Below are 20,353 nucleotides of genomic sequence, written 5' to 3'. Positions count from 1 at the left end.
GAGGGGAACTCTACATTCCCAGGGTATGTTACCTCCTCGTTTTGCCAGGAGTTCGTTCGTTAACTCCTTGGCTATCTGTTGCAAGGAAGGCTTAAGAAAGACATCTAAATACGCTACACCTTGTTCTTCTCTCTAAGTCTCCTTGTTTCCTGGAATAGGGCTTGCACTTGTTGTTACTCTTTCACTGGCGTTTTTCCATACTTTCACGCCAGTCGAAGTAGCCCTCACTACCCATGGCTGATGATTGACTTCTTGAGGGTGTTGACATTTCTTATTTTGCTTCCCATAGACTGCGCCAATGTTAATACTAGGTCAACTAAGGATGGATTCCTCCATTTGGCAATGGCGACGAAAGCTCCTATTCAGATGTTGGAATCTGGGCTCTCTGCTTCCCTGCATAAAAATGTCCGAATAGGTTGCCTGGACATACCCTCCGATGCTCAAGTCAGACTTGGGAATGAATAGAAGCCCTTAGAAAGAAAAAATAAGTGAGAGAACTAACAGTGTTGACCTACCTGGTGACCTGTTTCAGTAGGGTTTTTATAGTATTCAAAGGTGGAAGGCACAGTAGTGTTGTGCTGACCCTTACAATGATGACTGCACAATAGTGATAAGGCAATTATCACAACTGTAAGGCGGCTGGGGACTATGTCAGATGGTGCGTCATGATACAGGCTATCATTCCTACAACTTGTTGAAGGTATGAGACTGGACATGACAGTCAATTGATATAGACTTGAGAATGGGAAGAGTCTCATCTGTCATTCCAATGTCAAAAAACTAAATCCTTACACACCTGAGAGGATTTGGGGTTGTCTAGAAGATGTGATCCACCCAATGGCGCCACATAGTCCATATAAGATGTCTCCAGGTGCCTCGAAGTGTATCTGGTTAACCATGCGAGGGGTGACACGTGGTCCAACGAGGGTTCTGCCATGTGGATAGACGCATGGAGGTACACGTGGGCAGCCATGCGGGAAAGGGTCCTACAACCCCCACCAACTTCAATATGCTCTCCATCGTCTCTTCCAAAAAATCATCACCCCCCATTTCATTATTTTAATGGTGTTTCACACCCTCTCTTATCTTCCTCGTTGGTCAATGATCAAACAGTTCTACACCATTTCTCTTCTTCATCCATTCTTTTTCCCCCACAATGACCATTGAAGAACTCGAGCCTAACCCCACTTCAAATCACATCCTGGATTTGCTGGAGGATTCAGTTTTGTTTCTTCTGTCTTTCTTGGATGATCCCTGAGGCAACTTACAATGAGGTTGTTGAGTTAACCATCTTTGAGAATTACAACACATTCATCCCAAGGTTGAAAACTTGGAGTTTAATACCTAGTGTTTTATGATCTTGAAGCTTATTTTGGGGCTTAGTTTTTAAGATACTACAAATTTTAAAATTGAAAACATGAGGTTTTAGTGACTTGAATCCATAACTTGAGACCATTTACTAAGCTCAAGGCTTTATATAGACATCTCATTTTAAAGCGAATTAATTATTAATGTAGGGTGGTAAAACATTTTTATACATTCAACATTGCATTATTCCAAGACTTAACATCCCGAGCCTCTACTGCACATCAATCCCCAACACCCCATCGTTGTTGATTGGACTCCACTGTTACATCAATTCGCCTGAATCTATCCCCAACATTATGTTACATCAGCTTGCAGATTGTTGCTTGAAGTTGACACGGAACTTGATTCCAAAGAAATGAAAAGAAATAAAAGCAAGTCGATGTAATTCGAGGCATGTAGGCTTGCCTAAATGTTGAAATCACTAGAAATGGAGATGAGAGAGAAATAGAATATGGTGAGTGAGGTGTGAGTGGAGATGTTGTGCTATGCTGCTAGTCATTGTGGATGGATTCAACACAGTCAGCAACTTAGATGAGGTGGAGAGCTGCTCACTCATGTCTGTCTTATTATGTCACACTTTGGTTTAACAGAGCAATTCCAAATATTGGAAGGTGAAAATATTCCAAAAACAATACCCAAACCTCCCATCCTCCTCACAAACTCCCTCATCTCCCATATCACCTTCCTCCATTTCCTTCCCCTTCATAAGCTTTCATGTCCATTTCCTCCCAGTCTTTCCTCTCCCTTTATACCTAAGTCCTCACTTCCTACTTCCTCCTAGTCTCTCCTCCCTCGTGACCAAGGATGAAAATATCGGTAATTACGGATATATTGGTACTTCCATTTTACGAATATATCGGATATATAAGATTTATCGAAGATATATCGACGGATATTTTAACATAAAATATCGATGAACCTAAAATTGATCAGAAATGATCAAAATATAAGAAAAAAATCTTAAAAATAAAATTAGAAATATAATAGATACTTTAAAGTTGTTTTTTTCAAGAAATTGATATATATATATATATATATAATATAATTTATCATGTTTGATAATAATATTGTATATGTTGATAAAAAAAAATATAATTTCATAACTATACATTTATTATTAAATTATATCGAATATTATTCGATAATAATATTGCGATATTTGATTATAATATGTCTAATTTAAAAATATATTTAATATTAAAATTATTATTCATTTAATTCAATTGTATTAAATAATGTAAAATAAATGATGATATATGATGATATATGTATAAAATAAATGATGATATATGTATAATTAATATATTAATGATATCAAAAACACTATGAAGAAAATTATAATGATAATTTTTATATTTTTGGTATTCAAATAGATGAAATTTTTTCATTTAATTATAAAATAATTATAATTAATTTGTTCTTTAAAACATTTTTTTTAATATCATGTTTATATGATGAATTTGAGTATATATATATATATATATATATTTGCTGCAACTTATATAACAAGGGGCAAACTTGCCCCAATGGTTAGCGCAATGCATGAAGAACCTTTTGGTTAGGGTTTGAGTCCTCCCAATGATTGAAAATTGAAGGTAGTGTTGAAGTTTGACTACATTGCCCGCTTTAACTATGTTGACCGTCCCAAAATATTGCGAAATATCAGTGAAAAATCGATAAATGCTGAAAAATCGATGAAAATCCCAATAATTTACCAAAATATCGAGGTACCGATATTTCTCTCTTATATATTGTGTCGAGGTCCATCGAAACTCGATGTATCATGGAAATATCGCGACATTTTAATCACTACTAGCGACTACACATGTTGTTGACATAAAATCTAAGGGCTAGACAAATATTGCTTCTAACGTGCTTGTGATTTAAATACCTCATTTCTTTCGTGACTTTTCGATGTGGGATGGGATTTTAGAAAGGTAGAGAAATGCTAAAATATGAATTTCCTATGGAGGTCAATTTTTTTTTAATCATTCTCCATATTTACACAATTATTTTTTAAAATAGTAAAAACAATTCAAAAATATTTTTAGAAAACATAAGACCTGTTTGGCCATGTTTTCTTAAACTTGTTTTTAAAACAAGTTTAAGAAAATATAGTCAAATGGGTTCATATTTTCCTTTTATTTTTTAAAAACCAATGAAACAACTTTTACTTGTTTTATAAAAATTGTTCTATATTTTACTTTGCTTTTAAAAATTGTTTTTAGAGAACAACTATCAGACATTATTAAAAAAATTTAAAACAATTTATATTTTAAAAATAGAAAACTGTTTTTAAATCATACAGTCAAACAGACTCATATATTTTCTACTTTTAAAAATAAAAACAATTTTATAAACCGTTAACAAGTCCTTAAAACCCTCATTTTTCCTATATGTTTTCATGTGGATGTGAAGATTAGAGAATTTCATATTCCCATGATGAGGAACCCTTGGTCTCCACTAGAATGAAATAAGAAGGGTCAACACAAGACCTTTTATAATTTTTTTTTTTTTGTTAAAATAAATGTGTGTGTGTGTGTGTGTGTGTGTGTGTGTGTATATGATAAAAATTAAATAATATTGTTGTAAAACAAAGTGAAAGAAGGAAAAGAAAGTAAGAAAGAGAGAATAGAATGCACAAAGAAAAATTGAATTAATTTTCATTAGGGGTTCTTCCCTTTTATAGGGAATCACAAATAGATAAACATCATTATGGATGACCATCCATAAGTTCCCACAATGCTACAAATCCTCATATTTTATAACACTACCCCTTGTATGATCATAAAGATATGGTAACTGCCTCGTTAAAAACCTTGCCAATAAAACCTAGTGGGACAAAACTTGGATGAAGGAAAAAAAAAGTACAGTATATCCATATTAGTATTTTCCCCCTCATGTAGACATGATTATGATATCTTCAACATTTCAATTGATAGATCTCTCAATCTTCACATTCCAATGTCATACCTTAACTTTTTCAATGTGGTCAAAGATAACACCTTTGTGAATAGATCTACTAGATTATTGCATGACCGAATCTATTGAACATCAATCTCACCTTTCTCTTAGAGCTCATGAGTATAGAAGAATTTAGGGGAGATATACTTAGTTTTGTCACATTTTATGAATCCTCATTTAATTTGTGCAATATAAGCAGCATTATCTTCATGTAACTTGGTTGCATTACCTCTGGTGGAAGGTAGTCCACATGTTTCTTGAATATGTTGAATCATTGACCTTAGTCATACACATTTACACATTCACAACTTGTTTCATGAATTACAAGAATTTTTCAATGATTTGAATATGTGGCTACCATTGTCTACTTGATTGATCTCCAAGATATTATCGTACCACCATAAGTAAAGACACATCCTGTTAGAGATCAAGCTTTATGAGGATCTGAAATATATTCTGCATCTGCATACCCAATCAATTGTGATTTTGATTCTTTTGAATAATATAAGCCCATTTCACTTGTTCCATGAAGGTATCGCAATATATGTTAAATCTCATTCCAATGCCTTTTAGTTGGGGCAATATCGTATCTTGCTGGTAAGTTGATAGAGAATGCTATGTCTAGTCTAGTATAATTTGTAAGATACATTAGTGCACCAATTGCACTGAGATATGGTACTTCTGGACCAAGCAATTCTTCATTTTCTTTTTTAAGATGAAATGGGTCTTTGTTCACTTCAAGTGAACGAACAACCATGGGGAAATTGACTTGATGTGATTTGTCCATATAAAATCGTTTTACTTTATATATGTCGATTGATGGACTAATATGCCATTTGAATAATGCTCGATCTGTAGGTCGAGACAATATCTTGTTTCCCCAAATCTTTCATTTCAAATTCCTTCTTTAAATAATTGGTTGTTTTTGTGAGCTCTTCAAGAGTCCCTATAAGGTTCAAATCATCCACATATACTACAATTACTATAAGCCTAGGTTTCGATTTCTTGATAAAAACACATGGGCAAATTGGATTATTCACACATCCTTCTTTTAAAAATACTCACTCAAACGATTATACCACATGTGTCCGAATTTCTTTAATCTGTATAGAGATCTTTGCAGTTTGATTGAGTAAATGTTTCGAGGTTTTGGATTAGTTGTTTTAGGCAATTTGAATCCTTCTTGGATTTTCATATATATGTCAATATCTATAGACCCATATAAATAGGTTGTAACAACATCCATAAGACACATATCTAGTCCTTTGGAGACTATTAAACTTATCAAGTATCAAAATGTGATTGTGTCTATCACAGGGGAAATAAGTTTCCTCATAATCTATACCAGGTCTTTGAGAGAAACCTTGAGCAACAAGTTGTGCTTCATATCTTATGATTTCATCATTCTCATTTCGTTTTCTCACAAGACCCATTTATACCCAACAGGCTTTATGTTTTCAAGTGTTTGAACTACAGGTCCAAATACCTCTCGTTTTGCTAATAAGTTTAGCTCTATTTGGATTGCTTCTTTCCATTTTGACCAATCATTCATTTTTCAACATTCATCCATAGTTTGTGGTTCTTGATCTTTATCATTTCTCATGATGTCTATAGCCACTTGGAATGCAAGTATATTATCTATAATAATGTCATAGCGGTTTCTTGTTTTTCCTATGTAACTCATTGAGATCTCTTCAGTTCTATATACTAGTATTTGATCAATTTGTGTCTTTTTAGGGGCTAACTGTTTATCAAGTTGGGTTTCATCATTTGACCCTTTCATATTTGTGAACTCTTCAAGAGTACCAAGTTTTTCATATGTTGTTCCTTTTCTTTTTCTAGGAATTGAATCCTTTGAGCCAATAGGTCTACCACACTTCAGGCCTGTCTTCTATGACATTCTTCAGTTGTCCTTTAGGGACATTAACATGTGTTGGGGTATTCACAACTAGTATGTGAGATTTTGTTACTTTCTTTATATTTGTGAAAGCATCAAGTAACTAATTTGCAAGTCCTTTCAAATGAATAATCCTCTAAACTTCTAGTTCACACTACCTTGTACGTTGATTAAGATGAGACAATGAGGATACATACCATGTTATGTCTCGCCATTCTTCTGAAATTGACTTGTCTTCCCCTAATGGCGAGAACATTTTCATCAAAATGACAATCTACAAATCAAGTAGTAAAAACATCACTTGTGAATGGTTCAAGATCACGGATAATGGAGGGAGAATTAAAACCAACATATATACCAAGTCGATGTTGAAGACCTAACTTGGAACGTTGAAATGGAGTTATAGGAACATAGACAGCACAACCAAAAATGCATAAATGTGAAACATTTGGTTAGGAGCCTAAAGCAAGTTCTAAAGGTGAGCATTCATGATTAGTTGCAGGGCTAATTTGAATTAAAGTGGCAGCATGAAGAATAACATGCCCCAAAGCAAGCAAAGACAATTTTGTTCTCAAACGTAATGGTCTTGCAATTAATTGCAAATGCTTAATAAGAAATTCAGCTAATCCATTCTGAGTGTGGGTATGAGCAATAGGATATTCAATATCAATACCAACCGACATACAATAATCAAGTAATGTTTGAGATGAGAATTCACCACCATTATTAAAATGAATTGTTTAAATAGGGTGATCAGGGAATTACTCCTTGAGTCGAATTATTTGAGCAAATAACCTAGTGAAGGCAACATTTCTAGTTGAAAGAAGACAAACATGAAACCAATGAGTTGATGCATCGATTAAAACCATAAAATAACGAAAATGTCCACTGGGTGAATGAATAGGTCCATAAATATCACCTTGAATACGTTCTAGAAAGACTAGTGATTCATATTCAACCTTGGTAAATGATAGTCTAATAATTAATTTGCCTTGTGAGCAAATAACACAATTGTAATCATTGGGTATCAAAATCTTCTGGTTCTTCAAGGGATGCCCAAAAGAATTGTTGATGATACGACGCATCATGGATAATCTTGGATGACCAAGACGTTCATGCCAAATCATAAAAGTTTTTAAGTTATAGAACTTTTGGTTCATGACAGCATATGACTTAATGGGTCTAATGATTGTTTGATATAACCCACAAGAATAAGAAGAAAGCTTTTCCAAGATGTGTTTTTTTTTTTTCAAAAATAACTAAAGTAATGAGAAGGTATTCATTTCTAGCATTATTCATAGTTTCAATGTGATATCCATTTCGACGAATATCCTTGAAACTAAGAAGATTTAACTTGGATTTAGCATAATAAAGAGGATCATTAATGTGAATTTTAGTTCCACATGGTAAAATAATAGTTGATCTTCCGAAGTCTTGAATTAAGTATATAGGACCTGATATTATATTAACATTAGACTTAACCAATGATAAGTTGGAAAATTATTTTTTATCACGAAGAATTGTGTGTTGTGGCACAATCTGCAAGGCATGCATCTACATTGGATGTCGTATGATGTATTAAAGTATGAGAGAGATCCATGTATCTTCAAGTATAAATAAAGAAAACAATTTAAATAAGAAATAATAAAATGTGAAATAAACTATAAAAGATGAATAATAAATAATGTGTTCAAAATATTATAACAAAATAAACCTATCTGCAAAGAACTAAATAAAAACATAACATTTAATCATAACAAACATTTCCATCACCAATTAGATGGTCAATTTTCCCATTAGGATTCTCAAAGAAATCTAAAACATATAAATGGGTTAGATCCACTAGGCCATCACTATCAATGAAGTTCATTTCAACTTCATTTCTTTTTTCTTTTATTGAGGCTTGATAAAGGTCAACCAAATGCTTTGAAGTACGACAGGTATGTGACTAGTGTCCTTGCATACCACATTTATGACACTTATTCTCACAAGCATGTTTACTTTATGGTTCTATCCTCTTTTCAGGTTGTGCCTCTGAATTATTCCACTTTTGGTGGTTTGAGTTGTTCTTTTTACTCTGAGAACTACCACGATGAGAAAAATTGCGTCTACCACAACCTCGATTGTGACCACGTCCTTTACCTCGGCCCCGTCCATATCCATGTCATTGTCCATGTCTAAGAGTTTGGATAGATGTGGCATTGGCTTCAAGCAATGACACAAACCCAGTGGGACGAGATTGATAGTTTTTTAGTAAAAGCTCATTATTTTGTTAAGCCACAAGAAGAAATGAGATCAATTCTGAATATTTAGTGAAACGACACTCTCGATATTGATGTTGCAAGAGCACATTCGAGGCATGAAAAGTCGTAAATGTTTTTTCAAGCATATCTTCTTCAGTGACTTTTTCTCCACACAATTTTAATTGTGAGCTAATTTTGAATAAAATCGAGTTACAGTCACTAATATACTTGAAATCTTGTAATCTCAAGTGCATCCAACCATAATGTGTCTTTGGAAGGATTATGGTCTTTTGGTGGTCATATCGTTCATTTAGATTATTCCGAATGATGAAAAATCTTTGACTGTAAGGTATTCACCTCTTAATCCTTCATCAATGTGATGGCGAAGGAATATCAAAGCTTTGGCATGATCCTACAAGGATGCGTCATTTCATTCTTTAATGTTATTTCCGAGATTCATCACATCTAGATGAATTTCAGCATCTAGAACCTAAGATAAGTAGTTCTTGCCCAAAATATCCGAGGCAACATTCAAGCTTTACAAGGTTTGATATTATCTAAAAAAAAATTGTGATAAAGAAGAGAAAATAGTTTTTCTATTTCTCTGAAGAGAAAAAAAATTTCTATTTCTATGAAAGGAAAAAGTCTTTCTATTTCTCTGAAGAGAAAAAATCTTTCTATTTATCTGAAGAGAGAAAAATATTTCTATTTCTTTTGTAGAAACTATTCGTGCTGATAACGTATTGAAAAATAAAGTAATAGAAAAAAAAAGTAAAAAAAAAAAAAAAGAATAGAATGCAAGTAGAGAAATTGAATTAATTTCATTATGGGTCCCTCTCTTTTATAAGAGTCACAAATAGATAAACGTCATTATGGATGATCATCCATAAGTTCCCACAATGCTACAAATTCCATATTTTATAACAAATATAATATTTTTAAAATTATAAAATAATAAAGTGTATAACTTTCAACATGTGAATAAAATTAAATAATAAATTTTTTTCCGCTTTGAATATTCTTTACACTTAAATATTATATATATTTTATTTAATCAAATTAAAATATTAATATATTTATATTTATGCTTATCATGATTTAATTTGATAACATTAAATATAAAAGATACTCTATTATTAAATTTTAATTATATATATATTCTTTACAATTATTTTAATTTTAATAATATATAAATTATACATTTAAGATGTCATCTTAACATCATGGTTTAACCATAGTTATACTACCTGACCAATAAACCAAACAAAATTTAATAACATTTCTAACTCAATGACGAATTTGATTTTGAAAACATTGGAAAGACCTTGTTGCAGAATTATACTTTTTATATATTTAAATATTGTTAAGTGTTAGGGTTCTTTTATTTTATTAATATTTGAATGTTATTAAATGCTAAACTAATTTGTTTTTATGAGAAAACTTAACAAAGAAAAGAATTTCTCATTAGCTTAAATGAATTATTACAACAAGGTATTTAAAATACCATTCTAAACAACTAACTAGCTCTGTTTTATTCTAACAAATCAACTAATCTAATTCTATTTTATTCTAACAAATCTATACACATGGACAACAACCATTAACCACTATTCCTAACATCTCCCTTTAAACTCAAAGTTGTAATGTCTTCCACTTTGAGTTTGTTCCTCATTTGATTAAACTATCCACTAGAGATTGCCTTAGTTAGAACATCTACCACTTGTTCATTGGCTAATACATGTCTTATATCTATTTCTTTCTTAAAAAAAATTTATCTTACAAAATAAAGATCCAATTTTGTGTGCTTTGTTCAAGCATGAAGAATGGGATTGGCAGATAACAACATTGTGCTGAGATTATCATAGCATAAAAATGGTATTCTAGGTGTCTTGCACTGCAATTCAGATAGTAAGGATTGAATCCAGGTTACTTTAGCAACTAGTCTAGCCAAAATTCTATATTTTGCCTCTATGCTGGAACAAGAAATTGTTTGTTGTTTCCTAGAATGCCAAGACACAATATTATTGCCAAAGAAGACACAGTGACCTAAAACCGATCGTCTATCATCAGGGTCTGAACCCCAATCAGCATTAAAAAAAAGCCAACTAAACTTAACTCAATAGCTTTCTTTAAATGAATGCCATAATCCATGGTTGCTCTTAAGTACTTAGAATGCATTTTACAGCCTTCCAATGCTCATCTATAAGCCTTTGCATAAATTGACAAACTTTATTGACACTATATGCCAATTCAAGTCTAGTTACAATAACATATTGTAAAGTTCCTACTGTACTTCTGTATAGCTGGGCATTTTCAACTAGAACTCCATCTTGGGAACTAATCTTTAAGCCACTAGTCATAGGAGTAAGAAGACCCTTGGCCTTCAGTATTTTAGTTTTCACCAAAAGATCCCTTATATCCTTCTGTTGAGACAGATGAAATCCATTCACTGTATGAGTAACCTGAATGCCCGTAAAATAGGTTATTTCTCCTAGAACTTTCAAAGAGAACTAAACATCCAACTGTTTGATAAGAGTAGTTACTATCTCTGCATTACTTCCAGTTATCAAAATATCATCTACATGGACAAGAATGTAGCTGGTATGGGTTGATGTAATCCTGAAAAACAAAAAATTGATTTTTCTTGGAAGAGACAAATCCAAATTGTAGAAGTGCTTTGTGAAGTCTCCCAAACCAGACTTGTGGTTCCTGTTTGAGTCCATAGAGAGCTTTATGCAGTTTGCAAACATATTCAAGGTGTTTCTTATCAACAAAGCCTTAAGGTTGTGACATAAACACTTCATCTTGTAAAATACCATTCAAAAAGGCATTATTAATATCCAATTTCCTAACACTCCAACCTCTAGATAAGGCAATGGTGAGTACAATCCTGATAGTTGTTGGTTTCACAACTGGGTTAAAAGTCTCATTAAAATCAAATCCAGCTTGTTAATGGAAACCCTTGGCTACCAACCTAGCTTTGTATTTTTCAATGCTACCATCAGGATTTTCTTTGAACCTATAGACCCATCTACAACCAATATGTATTCTTCCTTTAGGTAAAGGTACTAAAGACCAAGTGTTGTTTCTTTGCAAAGCTTCAAACTCAAATATCATGGCTTGTTTCTACTCATCTTTTTGTAAAGCCAACTTAACTATCTCTGGCTCCTTTACCATTGCAATATATACTTTAGGTTTGGTAATGCCATTTTTGCTTCTTGTTGTCATGACATGAGTATTCCCTTAACCTCTTGGTTGACCTGCCTTCTATTCAAATTAGTATTACCAAAGAAACAATATCCTGCACAACAACATCATTTACTGGAGAAACAGAATGTACTTTAGGAACATAAAGTAAATCAACCTCATTGATTGTCCTGTCAATGAAAGTAACAATAGGACATGAGTGTGAAATAGAATGAGAATGAGTTTGAGAGGAGACTATTAGAACAGGCGGACTAGTAGATGAGGCAGAATTGGACAATGAAGAGGAATTATGGATAAAGTAGGAAGATTGATCAGTTTGAGCAAATGGAAATGTTGTTTCATCAAATATAACATCTCTAGAAATATATAGCTTGCCATTTGAATCCAAACACTTATATCCTTTATGGTTTAAGTTGTATCCTATAAAAGTGCAAACAGTGCTCCTAAATTGTAATTTATGTTTGTTAAAGGGATGAGTACTAGGATGGCATGCACTTTTAGAAAAGAATAGTTGGGTTTGGTTTTGAAGAGAAGGTCTAAAGAATTTTATTTTTTTTTAGGATAAGAGTTGGAAGTCTGTTATGAACAAACATAATAGCTCTGAAAGTTCATCCCAATATTTGAGAGGAATTGAAGATTTAGCTAACAAGGCTAAAACCATTTTCAACAATGTGAAGATGTTTTCTTTCGGCCACTCCATTTTGTTCTTGAGTATGAGGGCAAAACACTCTACAAATGATACCATGTTGAGTAAGGAATGACTGAAAATATCTAAATTCACCACCCCAATCAGATTGAAAGGCTTTTATTTTGGAATCAAGTTGAAGCTTAACTTGAGTTTTGAAATTGATAAAGGTTGGATGACATCAGATTTATTTTGAAGAAGATATAACCAGGTGAATTTAGAATAGGCATCCACAAAATGAACATAGTATCTATAACACTACTTGAAGGGATAGGAGTTGAGCCCCATAGATTAGAATGAATCAATTGTAGAAGAGCAATATAAACTAATTCAAACCTGGAAAATGGAAATTTATGAATTTTTCTTAAACAAAATGATGAACAAAATGAAGGAGGCATTTTATTTATATTAGGGACATTACATGGTGAAAGAACTATTTTTACACTTGAATAGAAGGATGACCTAATCTAGCATGCTAGAGATAAAAAACATATGGCTTTATTGAATCACAAGAATTTGAAACAATACAAGTTTGAACATTACAAATTTTTACAGTAGAGGATGATTGATAAATGTTGAAGGCAGCTTATGGATGAGCAAGACACAAATTTGATGAATCAAACGAGTATAGACCATCTTTAACTTTCCTAATAAGAATAACAACCTGAGAACCCTGATCCTTAACAAAACAAGCATCATAATGGAATTCAAAGAAGACATTAATGTCTTTTTCAAATATGGAAACACTAAGAAGATTCTTTGTAATAGAAAGAACCAAAAGCATATGATTTAAGGAGAGCACTTTAGGAGTAAGAGAGGAAATTAAAGAAAAATGACCAATTCGTGAAATTGACAAACTTGAACCATCACCAATGTGTACTTTGTCCTGACCAGTAAATTCAGTGTTGTGCTGAAGATTATTAGCATTTAAACTGACATGATTTGAAAAACCAGAATCAGGGTACCAAGAGTTATCATTGAACACCTCAAGTGTTGTAAACAAAGTTGAGGAATGATAAAGAACTTGGCTGAAATAAGCACGAGGACCACCACTATTTTAAGAAGATGACGTTGGACTAACAAAACTTTGATTAAACTTATAGTAACACCTCTCAACTTCATGTCCAAACCTTCTACAAAGTTGGCACTAAGGTTTGCCAGTATTATTCCAATTGTTATTCCAACTAGATCTGCTACCATTCTTTTGCCTTCATTAAAATTATGTCTCTACCAAAGTTTCCAGCATTGTAATTTCCATTGAAATGACCTCCATTACCTTGACCAGTACCTTGACCTCTTCCCTGACCAAAGTGGGTAGAGAAATTGCCTCTGTCACGACCTTCAAAACCATTATTAGCAGAAGACGAGGCAAAATTGGCACTTGGTGCAAAGTCAAGAGATTTAACATTCTTTTCAATTCTAACTTCTTATGCCATAATCAAATATTCAACTTCTTCTACTGTGTAGGACTCAAATCTAGTAAGGATAGAGGTGATGAAAGCATCATACTCATCAGTAAGGCCATCTAGAATAGCATCAATATGGTCCTTATTTGTGAGAGAATGTGACCAACTGAGGCTAAAGAATCAACACAGCTTTTAATTTTGGACAGATATTCAACAACATTCAAATATCATTTTTTTTTGTAGTCTTAAGCTGATCCTTAAACTGTCCGATTTTAGCCCTAGTTTGAGATGCAAAATACTACTCTAATTTCACCCAAACTTGAAAAGAGGTTTCACATCCAACTAACCTTGGAAGAACTTTCTTAGAGATCTACAAGAGCAACCATGAGAAAAACAATTGGTCTTGTTGTTTCCACTCAACAAAGGCTTTGTTCACAATTCCGGTTTGTGCATCTTCTTTCAACAAAAACTGTGGAGGGATTGCAGACTCAAAGAAGACAAATCTTTGTAATCCATAACCTTTGATCGTAGAAACCACTTGTTGTTTCCAAATGAGAAAATTGTTGTTATCAAGTTTCACAGAAAAAGAATGTGTAAAAGTCATAAGTAAAAATCGTGACTATTCTTGAGTTGCCATTGATGAATCTTGAGTAGTGGTTTGAATCGGAGCCTCCATCGAAAGCATTTATGGATCAAGACTCCAAATTCTAGAGTAAATAATGCCTTTTTAGTCTCTGAAATTTTCGGCAAACTGCAAGAAAACCCAAACAAAGAAAACCCTAACTTTCCATTCCCTCATTTTCTAACTTTCCAAACTCTAGAAATTTGCAGCCCTAGAATGCTTTGATACCATATGAGAAAACTTAACAGAGAAAAGAATTTCTCATTAGCTGAAATGAATTATTACAACAAGGTATTTAAAATATCATTCTTAACAACTAACTAACTCTATTTTATTCTAACAAATCAACTAATCTAATTTTGTTTTATTCTAACAAATCTATACACATGGACAACAACCATTAACCACTATTCTTAACGGTTTCATATGCTAAAAGCACCCAATAATGATATTAATGATTATGTTTCTTCTATTTTATATAATTAAATTAAAAATATTTGAAAACTAATCATTTAAAAAATATTAATTTAACATATTTGAAAATTAAATATTAAATCTATTTATTTTTATATGCTAAAAGAACCACTAAGGTGTTAATGATTATGTGTCTTCTTATTTTATATAATTCAAATAAAAATATTCGAAAAACTAATCATTTGAAAAGAAAATTAATATAACATATTTCTAAATACTTCAAAATAACAAGATTTATTATAATAACAAAATTTTATAATAATTAATTATATAGTTGGTTAGAGGGTTTTTTAATTCTGTTTGATTACTAATAAAGTGTTAAAAAAATTGTAGATTTAGTTGTACTAATTACTTAATAGTTTTTTTGTGATAGGTCTATAAATTTATGGATTGATTTGTGATTGACATGTGTGTTTGATTATTTAGATAAATTCTTTAATTTTTGGTTTTTAATTTGAGGAAAAACATCACATCCTAACTTTTGATTTTTCAAAATTAATTAAAATTATTAACTCTAGTGTTTTTTAGATGAATTTGAATTATACTCTAGAGTTTTAATTAGGGAATTTTCATTAAAATTAATGATAGTTGAGTTCTTTTGTATTATAAGGGGCTAAATTTGAAAATTTGTAATAAATTTATTTATAATACAATTTTTTTTAATTATAATTTAATTTAGAATGGGATGGCTTATGATAAATCTTGATTTTATTTTGGAACTTTTTAGATTTATTTAAAATTCATGTCTTATCAAATTAAGTGATTTTTATATTATTTTATTATTTGTTAGTAAGAATTCATAAAAATTAAAAAAAAAAAATCTAAATTCACTCAAAAAATAAGAGAACAAATGGCATGTGCTTTCTTTCTGACAAATTCTTTTACTCGCTTAAGCCATTTCCTGACTTTAGCATCAGAGAGGTGTGCCCAAACAAACCATCCAGACAACCTTTTGTGTAAATATCATAGTCGACTGCATCTTGAGTGACTTAGACAGAATTATTGGTCGTATCATTCATTCAACTCTTGGCAGTTAAACGAAATCACTCATCTAGACTGTGGAACAACAAATAATATATAAGTAAAGGTTTTGGATACATTGAGAGATATGCAAGCTCATTGATAAGATTGAGCTTGCAGCTCATGAAAGTATATTTGTTGATAAAAGGCTACAACATGTTATTATTTGATATTTCAATACACAGCATTTGATTAAAAAAAATTTGTTATTTTATGTTGTCAAAGATAGTGTCAAATATTACATTTAATTATATAAGTACTAATTTTAATTTGTTTAAATAATATATTTGATTTTAGAATGCCTTAAATTTGAATTATTTTTAGAGGTTTTTATTTTCCATTTTTAAAAAACTTTTGTACCAAAACACACTTTTTCCTCATACTAAATTAAAAGGTTTTACCCATTCCATACAAAACTATTCTAGAAAAGATGATAAATTTGAAAACAAATAGACCTAAAATGTTTCAAATAAAAAAGGTAAACAAATTAACAAAGCTTTAACTCTATCTGGAAAGTACATTTTTTTAAAACAGTTCTAAGAAATGGTTTCTGAAAACTATTTTTGAAATGATTTCTTTAATATTTTGTAAAATAAAAGTTTGTTTGGAAACTTAAAATGTTTTAAACCTTTTTTGTATATATTTTTCTAATATAGTTTTTATGTTTGATACTTTATTTTCAATCCTTCTCTATATTTATGTAATTTTTTTTTAAAACAATCTTTAAAAAACAATTGAAGTTAAACGACTACAATATACATTCTAAGAAAAAACCTTATTTTATATCTTTAAGAACTGAATTTTATTTTTTATTTTTATTTTTTCAGATTGTCAAACAAGTTTTCCTACTTTTTTTGTTCTAAAAAACAGAAAAATAGGTTTTAAAACAACTTCCAAGCATACCATTTGACATCTTGTTTTCCTTTAAGCACATTGTTTTCTATCTCTTCCTTTAAGGAAATGAATAAAAGTGAAAAATGATTGGTATGAATTTAAGAGTTTTATTTTACAAATTTATTCTTTTATTCTTCATTTTTGGCTCTAATATTTTTTAATGTCTAGTTGTTTTCAGTTGCTAGGACTAGTTGTTCAAGTTGGAGTGGCTTTCTACGTGTTTCTGAGGTCATGGGCAAGAACTCCACTCACATTTCTATCCATTCCAATGTTTGTGGCTGGAATTATCAAGTTTGGAGAGAGGACCTGCGTTCTGAGGTCTGCAAGCAAGAATCACTTTAGAGATTCTTTGCTTCCAGTTCCTGATCCTGGACCTGATTATGCTGATTTCATGAAGGGATATAGTTCATGGAAAGATGAACGGCAGGTTGATAGAACCAGAAGGGAGATTGGTGAAAAGCCACTTCAATCTACCGTTGGTGATGGCATTACTGTTCCTAGTAGAAACTATATTGACAAAGCTTACTTCTTATTCAAGAACCAATTCAAGCATCTATATGCAGACCTCATCCTCAGCTTGGATGACCAAAAAACCAGTGAGGGCATCATCAGGTACATGTCATCGGAAGACGCCTTCAAAGTGGCGGAGATGGAGCTCAATTTTATGTATGATGTGCTATACACCAAGGCAACAGTGATTTATTCTCTACTTGGCATTCTGCTCCGTTCCACGAGCTTCTCCTTCACTATTTCTACCTTAGCAGCCTTCCACTTCTTCATCGATAAGCACGAGTTCTCAAACATTGACATCGACATTACTTACTTATTACTCTTTGGAGCCATTTTTCTTGAGGTTTATGCCCTCACTAAGATGATTTTGTCCGACTGGAGCATTGTCTGGTTGAGCAGCAAGACGAACTCCCTGGCTGATTCCATTTACCGAGCCATTACCTCTTTTAGATCAGTTATAACCAGTGACAAGAGATGGTCTAGACGCATGGCACAGAACAATTTAATTGATTCTTGCCTCAGAGACAAAACCAAGTTCAATCAGGTTCCCAGGTTCCTTGACATGAACAAATTCTTAGAGAGGTACTGGTACATGACTTGGGAGAAGGTGGATGACATGAAGGAACCCATCTTCAGCTTGCTCCTAGAGATGACAAATGATGTCAGGGATCTCAGGTCACTACTCAAACACAGAGGTGATTATGTGATTACAAAAAGAGGGTTTATTGAGACACTTGGTTGGAGTATAGTTGACGTGGAATTTGATCACAGCATCCTCCTTTGGCATATCGCAACAGATCTCTGTAGCTATTCTGATGATGACCCCAATCCTAAATCAAGATGCAAAATAAGCAAATGCTTGTCTGAGTATATGTTGTATCTGCTAGTCATGTGTCCATTTATGCTGCCAAAAGGGATAGGGGAGTTTAGATTCCGAGACACTTGTTCAGAGACCAAAAGATTCTTCCAGCAAAGAAGCGAGTCCATATCTGACAGAAATGAAGCTTGCAGATTGTTGCTTGAAGTTGACACACAAGTTGAGCCCGAAGAGGGGAAAGGAGATAAAAGCAAGTCAGTGTTATTCGAGGCATGTAGGCTTGCCAAGGAGTTGAAATCACTGAATATGGAGATGGGAGAGAAATGGATGATGGTCAGTCACGTGTGGGTGGAGATGTTGTGCTACGCTGCCAGTCAAGATCTCTGTTATCCTTGTGATGTCGACAAATCCCCAGATACCAATCTCAAGTCAAGATGCGAAATAAGCAAATGCTTGTCTGAGTATATGTTGTATCTGCTAGTCATGTGTCCATTTATGCTGCCAAAAGGGATAGGGGAGTTTAGATTCAGAGACACTTGTTCAGAGACCAAAAGATTCTTCCAGCAAAGAAGCGAGTCCATATCTAACAGAAATGAAGCTTGCAGATTGTTGCTTGAAGTTGACACAGAAGTTGAGCCCAAAGAGGTGAAAGGAGATAAAAGCAAGTCAGTGTTATTCGAGGCATGTAGGCTTGCCAAGGAGTTGAAATCACTGAATATGGAGATTGTCGTCTCTTGAAAATTCGAACTCAACCCAACCCATCACTGTCTCCAACTTTCGAAGCCGCCCTTCACCATCTCCAATCAAGTTTGGCAGATCTCCATCACGATGACATATACAAATGAGTAAGTTAATACCCCAAAGAACAAACTAAGAAACCCAGGTTTCTACTCTCTTATAGGCTTTAAAAAACCTTAATACCAACATCACATCTTCCAAATTCACACCACCCCCACCAACTTGAATATGCTCTCCATTGTTTCTTCCAAAAAACCATCACCCTCTTATTCATGGTTCAAAGTCGCAGTATCGGTCATTGACTCGGAGGGTCACGAGGCATATCAGTATCGGTGTCTCAGTTCGATATCGGGCGATATGTAAAATAAGATAATTAAAATTTTCAAAAAATTATAAAAATATTATATAAATTAAAAAATAAAATAGATATAATTAAATAAGCTGAAAATTTTAATTTTTTTTTCACATTTAGCTCAAAATTATTTATGACAATATTAAAATTTGAGGATTTAATTTTCGCTTTGTCATATAAACACTTTAATTTATCATTAAACCTCATATATACCTTTCATATTTTAGCAAATCGGGTACTCAGTTCTCCTAATGTGTTATTATTAAATCATATTAAAGTGTTTATATGAAAGGTATTTTCCATGTAAATTGGGACTCAATTCTAAATCCATATAAAAGGCAGTTTTTTACTTTACTAATTTGAGCTCCCAATCTCCCATCCTCGCACGCCACCATGCTATCAAGACCCACAACAGATGACACGACCTGCAATCGCAAATTTGCAACTGTGCAAGACCTAACATGGGAAGGGAGCAATCCGACTGTGAGGGGGTTGTCTTGTCGACGTCATCGGTAAAAGATTCATTCCACTTGACGAGTCACCATCGCCGACACCAAAGCTCTACCCTCCGGTAATGCTCGATTTTGAGGAAAATCAAGTAAGTAAATCCTAAATCATGCCCTCATCCTTCGGTGGTTTCTTTTATTTTTTTTATTTTTTATAATTATTATTTGTTTTTCCTTCTGAGAAATTTTTCAAAATTCATAAGATTTTGGATTGGATGGATTGTTTCGGAGAATATTGAGTTCATTTAAAGGCTTAAATTGTATTTTTTTGTTTTATTCCCCTTATTTTTATAGAATTTAAGCTATAGTTTCTAATATAATCTTTTCAAAAGATCTTTTGTCCATGGATTTCCTACATTATGGGAAATTTTGATTTTGATTTTTATTTTTATTTTGGTAATGTCAAGCTTCTCATGAAATTTTGTTTAATAAGTGGCCTGCCAAAAAGGGAGATAAAAGCTTCTCAGCAAAAAACAAGGAGGCCATATCTAATAGAGATGAAGCTTGCACATCATTGCTTAAAGTTGATACGCAACCGCTACCTAGAGATGTGAAAGGAGATAAAAACAAGTCCGTATTATTCGAGGCATGTAAGCCTGCCAAAATATTAGAATCAAAGAATATAGTGGGACAAAAGAGAAATGAGTTAT

The 20,353-nt window shown here is 32.6% G+C and overlaps 1 protein-coding gene across 1 annotated transcript; it reads left to right on the top strand.

Annotated features, from left to right (window-relative positions):
• Positions 1–342: 342 nt before the first annotated feature.
• Positions 343–18,845, top strand: LOC117910698. The gene is made up of 2 exons (XM_034824812.1): positions 343–444; positions 16,959–18,845. The coding sequence occupies exons 1-2, from the start codon at positions 343–345 to the stop codon at positions 18,843–18,845; spliced, it is 1,989 nt and encodes a 662-aa protein (XP_034680703.1).
• The last annotated feature ends 1,508 nt before the right edge of the window (positions 18,846–20,353 follow it).

Source organism: Vitis riparia, unplaced genomic scaffold (genome assembly GCF_004353265.1).
Source record: "Vitis riparia cultivar Riparia Gloire de Montpellier isolate 1030 unplaced genomic scaffold, EGFV_Vit.rip_1.0 scaffold820_pilon_pilon, whole genome shotgun sequence".
Taxonomy (NCBI): domain Eukaryota; kingdom Viridiplantae; phylum Streptophyta; class Magnoliopsida; order Vitales; family Vitaceae; genus Vitis; species Vitis riparia.
The sequence above is the reverse complement of the archived record's forward strand: the minus strand, read 5'-3'. Positions and strand labels throughout refer to the sequence as shown.